The 15,184-nt window shown below is 45.6% G+C and overlaps 1 protein-coding gene across 3 annotated transcripts in view; it reads left to right on the plus strand.

Annotated features, from left to right (window-relative positions):
- The window catches only part of LOC135902762 (neprilysin-3-like), a 186,143-nt gene that overhangs the window by 117,607 nt on the left and 53,352 nt on the right, over positions 1-15,184 (plus strand). For all 3 annotated transcript variants that reach the window (XM_065432995.1, XM_065432998.1, XM_065432999.1), the window contains one exon: positions 6,018-6,317. In XM_065432995.1, the coding sequence (XP_065289067.1) occupies positions 6,018-6,317 (300 nt within the window). The remainder of the gene's footprint in view (positions 1-6,017; positions 6,318-15,184) is intronic.

The following is a 15,184-nucleotide window of genomic DNA, read 5'->3' on the forward strand; positions in this document are numbered from 1 at the left end:
GCCAAAAATGCGACCCTCTCAAAATAATTTATGAAATGTTCTATGCAGTTATAAAGTTTCAAGGATGCATTTATAAGGCAGGTTTTGTGAAAAAAAAAAGATTTCTCTGTCTCAGCGCCATTCGAATTTTACCCTGAGAGAGAGACATAATACTGAAAAAATAATAAATTAGCCTTAAGTGATTGAGAGCGAAAATGTTGTCTCAGCACCTTGCTCGTGGATTGCGCGTTACTATGCGCACTCCTATGTACGTCCCGACTTTGTTTGTTCAGATATAGCTAATATTCGTGCAAAAATGGCAATTTCTGGCTTTCTTCAAAATTTCTCATTGAGTACAAATGTATCCCTAGTAGCTCGGTTGACTATTTCCATGAGTACTATGTCAGACAACTTGGCTAAACAGTTTCGGCATAACATAAAATGAAGATGTTAGAGAAAAAGCATCCATAATTTGAAAAAAACCCAATTTTGGTCATGCGTGCAGCTATAACAGCCGCATTAAAGTTTTTTTTACCTAACTACATGAAAGGCTGCACACTTCATAGATGGACACCTGAGTAGTTGCCTCAGACAGCTAGAAATGTCATTTTTTAGGCGATAACTTTTATAAATTTGGCCGCTACATGCGGAGCCGTTGACTAGCAGTGCGTATATGCAGGAATACACGCCTCAAGGTGAAGTGAAATTGTGAGTACAGATTATGTTTGTTTCAAAGCGGCATTGAAAAAAAGGTGCTTTACACTGCCCTGCCTGTATCTTTTAGACCCTATCGGCCTAGAAATGTTAGGCACTTCTCGTGATTAATTATGCAGGAAATAACTGTACAGTGGGCAGGGTGCTACCCTGTCCTTCGCTTGGGAGAACGGGCAGGCCACAATCAATACAATAGTTTTCTAGCTTCGTAATAATTACATGTGGAAATAAACATTTGTTAAACAGTATGTCATCATTTGAGACTGCGTCGACTACGTCACACAATCTTTGCGAGGGTTACAAGCTGCATTCTTAAGAAATTGAAACAAGTTCATGCAATTTGTGGAATGTACATTGTCTTTCTGGTTGAGCTTTCAGGCAATTTTTGCAAAAAATATAGCCAGAAATTTTTAAGTCCAGTTACGACAAACATTACTACAGCATGTTTTTGGCATGAAGCTTTTATTGCGATAAGGGTTCGTTGGGAGCTCGACTCACTTTGCGATATGTATGTATGTATGTATGTATGTATGTATGTATGTATGTATGTATGTATGTATGTATGTATGTATGTATGTATGTATGTATGTATGTATGTATGTATGTATGTATGTATGTATGTATTCCCCCGTCTAACGTTTGTCACATCACCGCGCAGCGTGGTTCTTGGCCTAAGTGGCTGAATATCGGGCTGCTGTGTAGAGGGGTCATGGTTGGAAACGAAGGGGTTAACGAACTTGAGCCATCCAGTACGTGACACTGGCGCTGTGCGGTTCCTAAATAAAAAAAAACTTTAAAATGCATCAGGTGCTGGGCAGCGTTAAACCTGCGACACGTATAACCATCTTGACTGTATATATATATTCAGACACGTGCCACGTGCGGACTTTGTGGCGCCGCCGCTACGTGGCGCGACGCGTCCAGAAGAATACGTTTCGAATGAATGGCTGCATGATATAGCTCATACACGTGCAGTTAAGGTGGTGGGATACCGTGTGTTTCTAGATTCTTCAATGCTCGTCGCATTAACGCCGACAGTTACCCTGAGGTAAATTCTGCCGCTGCTCTTTACGACTTCACGCGACAGAAGAATTTCTCGCAATGTTGATGGCAGCACTGTCAAGTCTTTAGCGGGGAGACAAAGCGTTCAAGGACCTTGCAGAGGTCACAACACACTCCGTAACATTTTTTTAGATTTCTGGCAAAAAAGGAGATATTTCATGATAAACAATTATCAATTAATAAAAAAAATTACCGCAGAACCCACCTCATGACGACTTTTCGGCGGTAATGCGCTAGCATTCATTCGATATAGCGACACAAGGTGTTATGTATGAAGCGGCACTGCAGAGACATTCCTCTTTTGCGCTTCCTTTAGAACAATCGCTGGCAACTACGCCTGCCCTCTGAAATTCAAAGCGCGGAAATGCGTGCGGACGCTGAGAAACGCGTGGACACGCGCGTCCAGAAACGCCTTTCTGGACACGCTGCACCATCACTGACACTTCCGAGAAATACGCGCATCCCGTCTGAGTCCAAGAGCGTGGCACACCGGCGCCTGCGAACGCTGTGAAAGGTTCGCTCGCTAGCGACACACTCAATGACGCATCTTCAGTGACCCAGGTTGGAGAGTGGTTCATCGAGGAGCTGAACGCTTCCAGTGAATTCATGGCACATATCACCATACCCTTGGAGTGAAGAATGTGCATTGTATCATTGAAAAGCGGCACTTACCCAGCGCATTTCTGACGCAGATTGTGAAAGCGTTGGGCTCCTGTCCTACAGCAGACCTTGTGACTAGCGCTGGATCCCGCTCATCATCGCATCGATTTAAAGAAACTTTGCGTCAACATGAAGCGGCACAGTGCCTGTGCCACGTGAAAACTTACCCAGGCTGGCGTGAAAGACATGCTTTAGGAGCGGAACACACCTTGTGACACAATTGCAAACTGGCATGAAAGATATTCATTAAATACTTGGGCCGTTGGGCTTGTCCTCGTGGACGTGATATATTGAGGGTCGTTTTATCGTGCTTTCTTATTCAACTGGGTCATCTGACTCTCGTAATCCATCGTCGTCATGCCTCTTACGTCGACCCAACGACACATACTATATGATAGCTGAAGCTTTTATGTGTGTGCTCATGGTGGTGATGCTGTTATGGTTACTGCGTTGTCGTCATTCTAAGTTTAATCATGGCGTAGTCGTCAGTTTATCCTCGCAATTTTATCACCATGCACCATTGCCCTCTGTCGTAATGATGACGTTGCGGTTTTTTATTCGGCACCTCTCCTGCTTCGTAATTTGATTCTCGCGAAGCAGTCATTGCCAAAAAATCGTCGATATAGTCGTCATATCCCCGGAGTCACTTCAATACACAGACGCCGTTGTCATTCTATCATCCTTGAGTCGTCATCATTAGTCGCATGCATACGCTTTCATACGTGGTTGGGATGTCATCGTGTTGCTTCCGTACGGAATGTCGTCCTTTTAAATCGTCATGTGACACTCGCCACACCGTCGTCGTCATCCAGTCGCCGTTGGACCATTGTCGTTAGGGCGTCATCACCATGCTGTTTTCTTGCTATCGTCATCACTTTAAAAATGCCTTCCCATTGTCATCATGCCGTTGTAATCAAACCGCTTTCATAGTTCCGTCGCCGTTATTTTTTCCCGTCAATTATATTATAATCAAGCTGTCAACTTTCACCCGTGATTATGCCGCCATTCTTAGGCATCGTCATCATTGCGTCGCGTTCACACAATTGTCATCAGGGATTTATTACCCGCTGTGGTTGCTCAGTGGCTATGGTGTTAGGCTGCTGAGCACGAGGTCGCGGGATTGAATCCCGGCCACGGCGGCCGCATTCCGATGAGAGCGAAATGCGAAAACACCCGTGTATTTAGATTTAAGTGCACGTTAAAGAAACCCGGGTGGTCAAAATTTCCGGAGTCCTCCGCTACGGCGTGCCTCATAATCAGAAAGTGGTTTTGGCACGTAAAACCCCATAATTCTTTTTAGGGATTTATTGTACTTGTGACATCATCATGCTGCCGTGGTCCTCCAAGCTTCGTTATCCGGTGGTTTTCAGTCATCTTCATCACGTCGTCGCCGTGACATGGTGTTCGTGACCCAGCCGCCATAACGAAACCCTCGTTCTACATTTGTCGTAAGTCTATTCTCATCATGCAGTCGTCATAAAGCTGTCGCCGTTATACTATCCTCATCACCTCTGAATCGTCTTCTCATTGTCGTCGTGTCATTCCGTTGTTATCCCATAGTCGTCGCTACTTTGTCGTAGTCTTCCTCATGCCTCTTGCTCATGTCAAACATTGGTTCTTATACCGTCATTGTGATGCCATCATAATCGTTCCATTGCAGTAACTCTAATTCCGTCATCGGACTCTCATGATGTCGTTCTGGTTACGCCATTGTCACCATCTTATTGCTCTCATGCTGTCAGCGTGGCGGCCTTTGGTTATGATCGTGAATATTCACAATTGACATTTTTATATTGTCTTGTTTTCGTCGTAATGTGGCTTTGTTCGTTCTAGAGATGTGATTACCTTGTCGCTGCGCTATCGTAATACAGTCCGCGTGATGCTGTCATCATCGTTACCATCCTTCGCAAGAGTCGTCGTCGTCGTCATCTTCGTCGTCATCATCATCATCATCATCCTGGTTACGCCAACTGCAGGGCAAAGACCTTTCCCATACTTCTCCAACTACCTTGGTCATTTATTAATTGTTGCCATGTTGTCCGTGCAAACTTCTTAATCTAATTCTCCCACCTAACTTCCTGCCGCCCCCTGCTACGCTTCCCTTCCCTTGAAATCCAGTCCGTTACCCTTACTGACCACCATTTATCTTCCCTCCTCATTACACGTCCTCTCCATCCCCGTTTCTTTATCTTGATTTCAACTAAGATGTCATTAGCTCGCAATGGTTCTCTCACACAGTCTGCTCTTTTCTGGTCCCTTAACACTACGCCCATCATTCTTCTTTTCATAGCTCGTTGCGGCGTTCTCAGTTTAAGTAGAACCCTTTTCGCAGGCTTCTAAGCTTTTGCCCCGTGCGGGAGTACTGGTAAGACACAGCTGTTCTGCACTTTTCCGTTGAGGGATAATGATCTCAGAAGGCCTGCCGAACGCACCCCAGGCCGCTCATATTCTGACTATTTCAGTCTCGTCATCCGCATCCGCGGCCACTACCTGCCCTAAGTAGATGTATTCCCTTACCACTTCTAGTGCCTCGCGACCTATTGTAAATTGCTGTTCTCTTCCGAGACTGTTAAACATTACTTTAGTTTTCTGCAGAATAATTTTAGACCCACTTCTTCTTTGCCTCTCTAGGTCAGTGAGCATGCATTGCAATTTGTCCCCTGAGTTACTAAGCAAGAAATTCGCATGAGTATGTCATAGCAAAGTGGGCTCATACCAAACACAATGTACTTGGTATACATTGCAAGCAACGGAGGTCTAATAATGATGATTACAATATTTAAATGAACGTGTCTTTAACAATATGGATTACGGCTGCAAGTCTTGAATACTAATCCAATTACCGTCAAGAGTCATCGTCAGATGGGTTGTCTTGGAATTATCTTTCACAGTTGAAACAAAACTTACCAGGAATGAAGTTTCGAAAACAAATTAGAATGTACAATATATGAAAGACACAACCATTGATGTCTCTGAGCGAAATAACGTAATACGAATGTTTCTGCTCCAAACGTGACTAAAATGCATTTTTTTTTTAATTCAGGATTTACTGTCACTTTTTTTAATGCATTATACGTGGGCTGTTTATCTCGACAAAGAACATCATGGAGTAGCTAACCCGGTAATTAGGTCATAAATCTAATTTTTTAGAGAAATATTCACTTACGCGTGGTGGACGACGAACATGGGCTAGTAATGACTGCACTTAAAACGACGACACCGCACAGCGTTAGAATAGCTCCGAATAGTGTCCAAATCTGCAGTCATTGGTACTTATGTTTGCAAGATATCAAACTCGCAGTTTTAACCACAGCCAGTGAACGTCATGGTGGCGGATGTGTTAACAGCTTTCAACTTACCACTTACTTACCACAAGTGTTAAACAGCGGCAAGTTGTTTCTTAGTCTGCTTTCATTACTCTTTATCTTTTCTCATCTGAAGTTCAATTAAAACCAGAAATAGCTTCCTCTATGCTTGCCGTGCTCTATTATTCTTGCCTTCATATGGTTATAGCTAAAAACCAGGTTCCTTAGTTACTTTGTTCCCCTTCATGTACTAACAATGACTTCTTCTCGTTTCTTTATCGTTTTTATACTTTCCAGATGAATGGGGGACCTTTTTTTTTAAATACACCAACGGCACCTACGGTGGTTCGGACTATATTTACCATCAACCACTTGCGATCAAATTGCTCGTGAGGCTGTTCAAGAGCAAGTGGGTGGGTGCAAACGGGCTGAGATACCTGGTCGCCTGGAGCATCTACAGGCAGCTGCTTAATTATACAGTGCCACAGCTGCTTTTTGGAAAAAGTTCTCCTAGCGACCACGACGTTAAGAGAACTTGCCACAACCTCGTTCAAAAAGTGATGAATCTGGCGGTGAAGAGCCTCTTCTTTCAGTCACGTAAGTCTCATACATTCCATACTTCTCACAGCGTTGGGCATTGAGATACCTTCAAGCTACACGTTTCTCGTTCACGCATGCAGTGAGCACTATAGTGAGCCGGGCGGAAATTGAGCTATTACCACCCTCAATTTGGCAATTATGCCAATCATGAATTTAAAGGCACCAGCTAGAATGCTGCTTCCACGTATAGCTCCCACTTTTTTCTTAAGGCGGGCTACTTCCCAAATTCAGAACTGCTGACCGGCTGGAGTTGATGGCACCTTCGTGCAGATCGTGGAGACTCGAGATGGGGCGATTCGCTTTAAGCATAAATTACTAGTGCGCTTACATTTGCAGAAGCGCGCACAGCCTTTTTATCCTCATCAAACGAGGCAATTGTTTAATTTAGTGGGTTCTGTAATCCTGTCACAATTGGTCTGCCATCTGAGGTGGTTATGTAATGCCCTTGGAAGGTAGCATTAAAATGGAATTTTAAGTACATCAGGCGAAGAAAATAATCTTTTCAGCAGGCAAGATATAGTGGAAGTCACCTTCGTTAACAGGGACGCATAAGCTGAACATTGCATTCTTCATACTTTTGTTCAATTATGTACGGAATTGTGTTCCTTGAAAAACATAGCATCGTTCGTAAGTGTCGCTGAGGTTTTAAGGAAAAGTGTTTCATGATCCTTTACTTCACACCCAGTGGGTTAGACATCGATATCAAAGAGCATTTACCGACGTCACCTATCATGGATGTTTTATTTGGCCACAACTATTTCTTTTGGCGGATGACACTGAATGTCATGAATATAACTTCAGAAGGTGACCTTGGTGAATACAATAATGAATATACCTCCTACTTAGAAGACTGTGCTGCTAAAATCGTGTGCGCTATCTTATATTGAACTTCAACTTTTCTACTTTAGATGTATGAGACAGTGACGTGTTGTTACATATTCCCAATGCCAGCGGCAAACGCATCCACTTACTTCCTGAATGGCCTTAGTACATTCTTTAATAACTGAAATATTAGAGGGTAATATTTTTCGGGGTAATAAGTACCGTTTGATAGCGTTCGTACATCTCCATCCTATCGCGTAAGAGGAAGCCTATCACACAGAATGATATTCAGTGACGACAGCAGCATGGTCTCTTCAAGAGATAACCATACTTTGGGCCAACGTGTTCTATTCATAAATAAACTGGAAAAGGGATAACTCATTTGGAACCTGATACCTAACATGAGTACAGATGAAACAGATATTCCAAGTTACCCTCAATATAGCCGTTGGGTCGTAAGACCGAATGCATGACAACAGAAATGCAAAATTATTATCAAGTTAAAGAGGATGAGAGCTCGAAGACGTATACTGCAGACGAAGAAATGTACCATGAGCTGCAAGGGAAGGGCAACGACCGAAGTTAGGCGTTCTCCCTGTCGAGCTGTTGGCCGCTAATGAGTGGCGCTCTAGATGAATTCTGGCAGAACCGAGACTCTGGGAATGTTTATTCCTCATTAATACAATTGCTATACAAGTGGTGGTACTTATTTACAGCGCAATGAAACAAGCAGGCAGGAGGGTAATATATTATTGCGTGTCTCGGTGCGTGTTCACTTTGGAAACCAATCGCCCACTACGTGCTATCTCATGATGCAGTTTAAAGATAAATAGAACTGGAAATAGGTAGTGCCGAGACATATCATGTATGATCCGTGCACTGCACCGGATATTATCTCTCGTGCTCCCCTCTGGACACGATGACCTCTGCCATCAAAATCGCAGGCCGTCGTTGCAGACCATCCACGATAATTAAGCGCTCGATGCCTAGCCAGTGATAATTGTCATGCGGATAGACATCATGATTCTCCTTTCGGGGACCCTGGTTCAGTTCCGACGAGTAGAGTTTCGCAATTTTTTTTATAAGGAGATTACCGGAGTAAAGAGGATTATGAGACGATACGAATCTCTCGGTGTGGGGTCAAGTAGGCCTGCAATGCGAATGGTGCTTAAAAGAGACAGGGTTCTTCTATAGCAGCAATGCGCCAACTACATTGACTTCCGTGGTATGCTTTCTTTTGTGAGCGCTAATACTACGGCCCACGAAGGCGCGCGAAGATTGTTAGTTATCAGCGCAGAGTGCTTCGTCATGGTGCACCGGTGCCCTAGGTTCGTATGCATGCTCGTTTTTCTTTTTTTGTAGTGTCGCGGTGAAGTGAGAGATGCCTGATGCACCAGTATATTAGTGCACCTCAACGAAAGCAAAAAAAACGATATGCACATTGTGTAAATCGCCAAACAATCTGCACTGTTTTCTCGAGGGCACCATAACGCCACACCCTTCACATCGAGAACGCTCCAGCCACTACTCATGTGGAATGCCATGGAAACTCCGGCCCAGTTGGTGCATTTATATTTTGCATTGCGCACTAAACCTGACGAAAAACGCGAGCGTTATCTTGCAAAAGAACGTTGTTGAATATTCTTCGTAGCACTAGCCTGTAATATGCTATATATTTCGGATATATGTGCGGCGAAAAAGATATTTTCCATAACCAAATGAAAGTGGCGAAATAGGACAGAATTCGTTGACATTCTAAGAGCTCTTATCCTTCTATTAGGCGCCGCCACTTTCAGTTTTCCCGTACCTCATAATTTCTACAATCAGCAGAGTTTTTGTGCCACCCTGCTACTTTTTGACTATCTAAGTACTTCGAAAATAATTCGGTCAATGCCGGCAGAAATTATTGTGTATTGCCGTGTCGTGTAGAGTGCATCCCCGCAGGGGCGTCTGCGCAAGCAGGCGTTTGGTGTGTTGCGACACCACGGACCCGAGCACACGAGGGTTGGACCCTCCCGCGTGTAGCCGTGCGCGGCTTAGCCGTGTCCGGGGAAAGGGGGATCCTGGGGGTTGAGCCAATGCCGGGTGCTCGGACCTTTAAGGCCCCCCGGCGGAGGCAACACGCCTCTTTGGCCTCTGCTTCACGTAGACGGCACCCCCGGACTGACCCGGGGTGCCACCCGGGGGAAATCGGTAGTCGCCTTTTCCTGTCTCTCTCTTCTCAAACCTTCGTCTTTATCTCTCACTTTACATCTTTCCTGTCTTCTTCTCTCTTCTATTTACTTCCTTCTTCTTGGCGGCAAGGGTTAACCCTGTGTGGCTATCCAGTCTTGGGTACACCATATTTGGTTATAGTGGCGGCGTACTGCTGGCGTCGTGCAGACTTGCATGCAAGCTCTGCCGCGTCCCCTCGTTGGGCTCCGTGGTGGGTGCTCGGCGCTGTTGCCGAATTTTTATACATTTTCATGGAAACTTCTTTCCCCAAACTTCCTGATCGCCCTCAGAAACGAGGGCGCACCGAAGACCTCTTTCAATTTTTCGGACGACAAGTCCACAACTTTCCTCGATTCCACGTCATTCACTCAGAAAAGCCAGACAAACTAGTGCGATCGATTTCACCGTTCCTTGTTTCCAAGTCTTTGACCGAAGTTTACGGTACAGGATATAAGGTGTCGAGAATGTCAAGTGGCGATCTCCTTTTGGAGCTCCAAAATCAGAAGCAGTATGAGAAGCTGCCGAAACATGTGTCATTTGGGGAGACCCAAATAACAGTAACCCCACACCGCACCATGAACACAAGCCGCGGTGTTGTGTCAGACGATGACTTGCTGGAGCTCACTGAGGATGAACTCTTGGAGGGCTTCAGTGACCAGAACGTTATCAATGTTAAAAGAATTAAGATCAGGCGTGACAGCAAAGAAATAAAGACCAAACACCTTATATTGACTTTCGGCTCAAGTATTCTGCCCGAGTCTGTAGAGGCCGGGTACATCAAGCTCCGTGTTCGGCCATATGTGCCAAATCCCCGAAGGTGTTTTAAATGCCAACGCTTCGGCCACAGCTCGCAGAGCTGCCGAGGCCGTCAAACCTGTGCGAAGTGCAGTGCACACGAACATACTCCTGAAGCTTGCGTGAACACTCTCCATTGTGTAAACTGTGAAGGCGAGCACGCCGCATACTCGCGGTCGTGCCCGTCCTGGAAAAAAGAGAAAGACATAGTCACAATCAAAGTAAAGGAAAACATATCATTCAAAAAGGCACGCAGGCGGGTAGCATGCTTGCCAAAGAAAAGCTTTGCCGAAGTGGCGCGTCAGGGGGCAGCGTCACAACGGCCTCCGGCGGCTGTCTGGCCCACAAGCAGTGAGTCGGCAGCTACGCCATCTGCCCCCACGGCGGTTGCAGCTAGCGCTGCTCCGTCAACCCTGAATGAGGGATCATCGACCCCGAAGGTTGGCACAGCTGAGGCTGCCCCGGCCTCCTCGGCCCCTCCCTGCGTTGGCAACAGCCGGCGCAGCCAAATCCCTCTGGGAGCCCCATCGGCCTCCGGGCTGGTGGGCGCAGGGGTCTTGCCCCCCAAGGCGGGACCCTCTCTAGTTACTTCTCGCTCGCAAGAGCACGTGTCCGGCGCCTCACACGAGGCAATGGACACTACACCTAACCTCAAGGCGCACCAAGCGCCGAAGGAGCGGCGAGGCTCACTCGAACGCTCCAGAAAGAGCAAAACCCCGATTACAGGGCCTCGAAAGAGCTCTGTAATCTAAGGCATCTTTCCGTTTCCGTACACACAGCACCAACTTACTTTAAATATGGATACACAATTCATACAGTGGAACGTCAGAGGTCTTCTTAGAAACCTTGATGATGTGAAGGAAATCATCCACAAACATAATCCAAAAGTGCTGTGTTTACAGGAAACACACTTAAAATCTAAACACACAAACTTCCTCCGTACGTATGTTACGTTTCGCAAAGATCGCGATGATGCCGTCGCATCATCGGGTGGTGTTGCGATTCTTACTCATAGAAGTATTGCATGTCAACCTTTACAGCTACAAACGCCCCTTGAAGCAGTGGCGGTTCGAGTTGTCCTACTAAACAAGCTCATCACCATTTGCTCCCTTTACATACCCCCGCATTACCAACTGAACAAACAGGAATTTCACTCCTTGATCGATCAATTGCCAGAACCTTATGCTGTTCTCGGCGATTTTAATGCGCACAGCTCCTTGTGGGGCGACTCTCGTTTAGATGCGCGAGGTCGCTTTTTTTCTACAGTTCCTTTTTTCTTCTGGAGCGTGCCTTCTCAACAAGAAAGAACCCACATATTACTCTCTTGCAAACCGATCCTTTTCGTCAATAGATCTTAGTATAGTCTCCCCGTCTCTGCTGCCTGAACTTGAATGGGAAGTTACCGACAACCCTTACGGTAGCGACCACTTCCCTATACTGCTAAGATCATATAAAGAAAACGAATATCCACCATAGGCTCCTAGGTGGAAGATTGAGACAGCTGATTGGGAGAAATTTCGATCTCTAACTAGTATCTCATGGTCTGAGCTGTCTTCGTTAGGAATCGACGCTGCAGTCGAGTTTTTTACAGCATTCATAATAGATGTCGCATTTATATGCATGTCAGAAGTAAAAGGCTTGGCCTGCAAACGGCGTGTCCCATGGTGGAACGACGATTGTAGGATCGCTCGTAAAAAACAGAACAGGGCGTGGGGGTTGCTACGCGCTTCTCCCACCGCAGCGAATCTAGTCAACTTTAAAAAAGTAAAATCCGAAGGCAGGCGAACCCGCCGACAGGCCAGACGAGAAAGTTGGCACAAGTTTTTATCAAGTATTAACTCGTTTAGGGATGAGGCCAAAGCCTGGAACAGAGTAAATAGGATTAGAGGGCGGCAAGCACATTCACTCCCCGTAGTAAACACACAGGTAGATACACTGCAAGATCAGGCCAACTCACTCGGAGAGCACTTTGAAAGTGTATCAAGCTCAAATCATTATACGCAATCCTTCCTAAAATATAAACAAATAGAAGAACGTAAGCCATTAACAAGAAAAGGTCGAGAGAATGAGCCTTACAACCGTCCTTTCTGTATTGCCGAATTGAGAGCTGCCTTGAGCGCATGCAACAGCTCCGCACCAGGATCTGATAGAATCATGTATGAAATGCTCAAACACTTACACAATGACACGCAGGTTACACTACTCACACTTTTCAACACCATTTGGGATGCAGGGTACCTTCCAGCTGCATGGAAGGATGCCATTGTGATCCCTGTTTTGAAACAAGGCAAGGACCCTTCCTCAGTGGCAAGTTACCGACCGATAGCCCTCACAAGTTGCATTTGTAAGGTGTTCGAAAAAATGATAAATCGGTGACTCATCTTTTTCCTTGAACAGAGCAAAATTCTTGATCCTTGTCAGTGCGGCTTCCGAGAAGGACGCTCCACAACTGACCAACTTGTGCGTGTAGAAGCAAATATCCGGGACGCATTTGTACACAAACAATTCTTCTTATCCATATTCCTCGATATGGAGAAGGCGTACGATACGACGTGGCGTTACGGAATCTTAAGCGACTTGTCAGAAATGGGCATCCACGGTAATATGCATAATATAATAGAAAGCTATCTGTCAAATAGTACCTTCCGAGTGAAAGTCGGCAATGCACTTTCACGCCCTTTCACGCAAGAAACGCGTGTACCCCAAGGAGGCGTGCTCAGCTGCACGCTCTTTATAGTGAAGATGAACACGCTGTGCTTCATTACCACCCGCCATGTTTTACTCTGTCTACGTGGACGACATTCAAATAGCTTTCAAATCTTGTAACCTCGCAGTCTGCGAGAGACAGGTACAACATGGCCTGAACAAAGTCTTAGTGTGGGCAGACAAGAATGGATTTAAGATCAATCCTAACAAAAGCTCTTGCGTTCTTTTTACAAGAAAGAGAGGTCTGGTTCCGGATCCTTCCTTAGAACTGTGTAGACAACGAATACCTATCAGCAAAGAGCACAAACTCCTAGGTATCATACTTGACTACAGACTCACTTTCGTCTCCCACATTAAACATCTTAGAGAAAAATGTCTGAAAACAATGAATATAATGAAACTTCTATCCCAGACTACGTGGGGTAGTGACAGAAAGTGTTTAATGAATCTATATAAAAGCCTCATTCGATCGCGACTAGACTATGGTGCCGTGATTTATCACTCTGCCGCCCCGAGCGCACTAAAGATGCTAGACCCAGTGCACTATCTAGGAATCCGACTGGCCACTGGCGCTTTCAGAACGAGTCCCATACAAAGTCTATATGTAGAATCAAATGAATGGTCTCTCCACAACCAGAGATCATACATCAGCTTTACATATTTCCTTAAAATACGCTCCAATCCTGAACATCCATGTTTTCATAACGTTACCGATATGACGTGCGCTACACTTTTCAGCAATCGTCCCTCTAAAAGACAGCCTTTCTCGCTGCGTGTGAAGGAGCTTAGCGAGGAAATGCATGTCCCACTCCTCGAGCATCGATTAATGCACCTAACCAAGCTCTTACCTCCTTGGGAGTGGCAGGTGATGCAGTGTGACATATCCTTTATAAAAGTTACAAAGCACGCTCCTGAGGCCGAAATCCGAATGCATTTCCTAGAGCTCCAGCACAAGCACTCCTGCGCAGAGTTCTACACAGATGCTTCGAAGTCAAATGCCGGGCTATCCTATGCAGCCGTCGGCCCATCGTTTCAGGAATCCGATGTACTGCATCCGGAAACAAGTATCTTTACGGCCGAGGCCTACGCACTACTCTCTGCTGTAAAGCACATAAGAAAATCGAAACTTCCGAAAGCAGCGATCTATACAGACTCTCTCAGCGTCGTGAAGGCCTTAATGTCACTCAGCAAACATAAAAATCCCGTATTTAATGAACTATATTCGGTCTTGTGCAAAGCGTGCTCAACTAACCAGAACATCATAATATGCTGGGTCCCTGGCCATAGGGGAATCAAAGGTAACGTTCTGGCGGACGAGATGGCCACGTCAATCACATTGCAAGCTGTTAACCCTACCGCTGCAGTGCCTGTCACAGATCTGAGGCCTTTTTTGCGAAGGAAGCTGCGAGATCACTGGCAACACATGTGGGATGCGGAAACGGATAATAAGCTCCACCTGATAAAACCACAGTTAGGATTTTGGCCGTCTACTACAAAATCGCGCCGAACGGATGTCCTATTCTGTCGTCTCAGAATAGGACACACGTTTGGCACCCACAATTTCCTACTCACCGGAAGTGAGCCTCCAGCCTGTGGGAGATGCGGAGAGAGGCTGACCGTCCTCCATGTCCTCCTGGAGTGTCGGAAAGCCGAATCTGATAGAAAGAAACATTTTCCGTTAGCATACCGGCAGCATATTCCCCTTCATCCTGTAATGTTACTCGGCCCAGAACCGCTCTTCGAGACTAACGCAGTCCTAAGTTATCTGAAAGATGTTGTGTTGCATGTTGTTAGCCCAACATGTTCGTAGCGTCTCCTCTCTTCAGAGGATGGCGCTGCGATAGTTTTTTCGTGTAGCACGTGCCACTAGGCCCTTGTGTTTCAAGGGCTCTGGCGAGGCAACAGTGCTCCAGGCATTTTTATCATCTCATATATTTTCTATTCTGCATCATTCTTTTGCGATGGATGTTAATGTTCGTAGTATTCGTCATCTGTCATCGCCATAACTTTATAACAAGTTAATTTTACGCACTTTACAGCGATTATTTTTAGGCCACTTTACAGCCAAGTTACATGTTCCATAATACATCGTCAACATTACCACTTATCATGGCGCTCTTTGGCCAAACCTGGCCCTTGCGCCACAAAAAAACCACACATCATCATCATCATCATCATCGTGTAGAGTGCATGTAGGTTCAACAAAAGATTTTTGTTTATTCCACAGTCGGTAAGAATAATTATGGAGTTACACGTGCCAAAACCCCTTTCTGATTATGAGGCCCGCCACAGTGGGGGACTCCGTAAATTTCGCACAGCCGGTAACC

Source organism: Dermacentor albipictus, chromosome 2 (assembly GCF_038994185.2).
Source record: "Dermacentor albipictus isolate Rhodes 1998 colony chromosome 2, USDA_Dalb.pri_finalv2, whole genome shotgun sequence".
NCBI lineage: Eukaryota > Metazoa > Arthropoda > Arachnida > Ixodida > Ixodidae > Dermacentor > Dermacentor albipictus.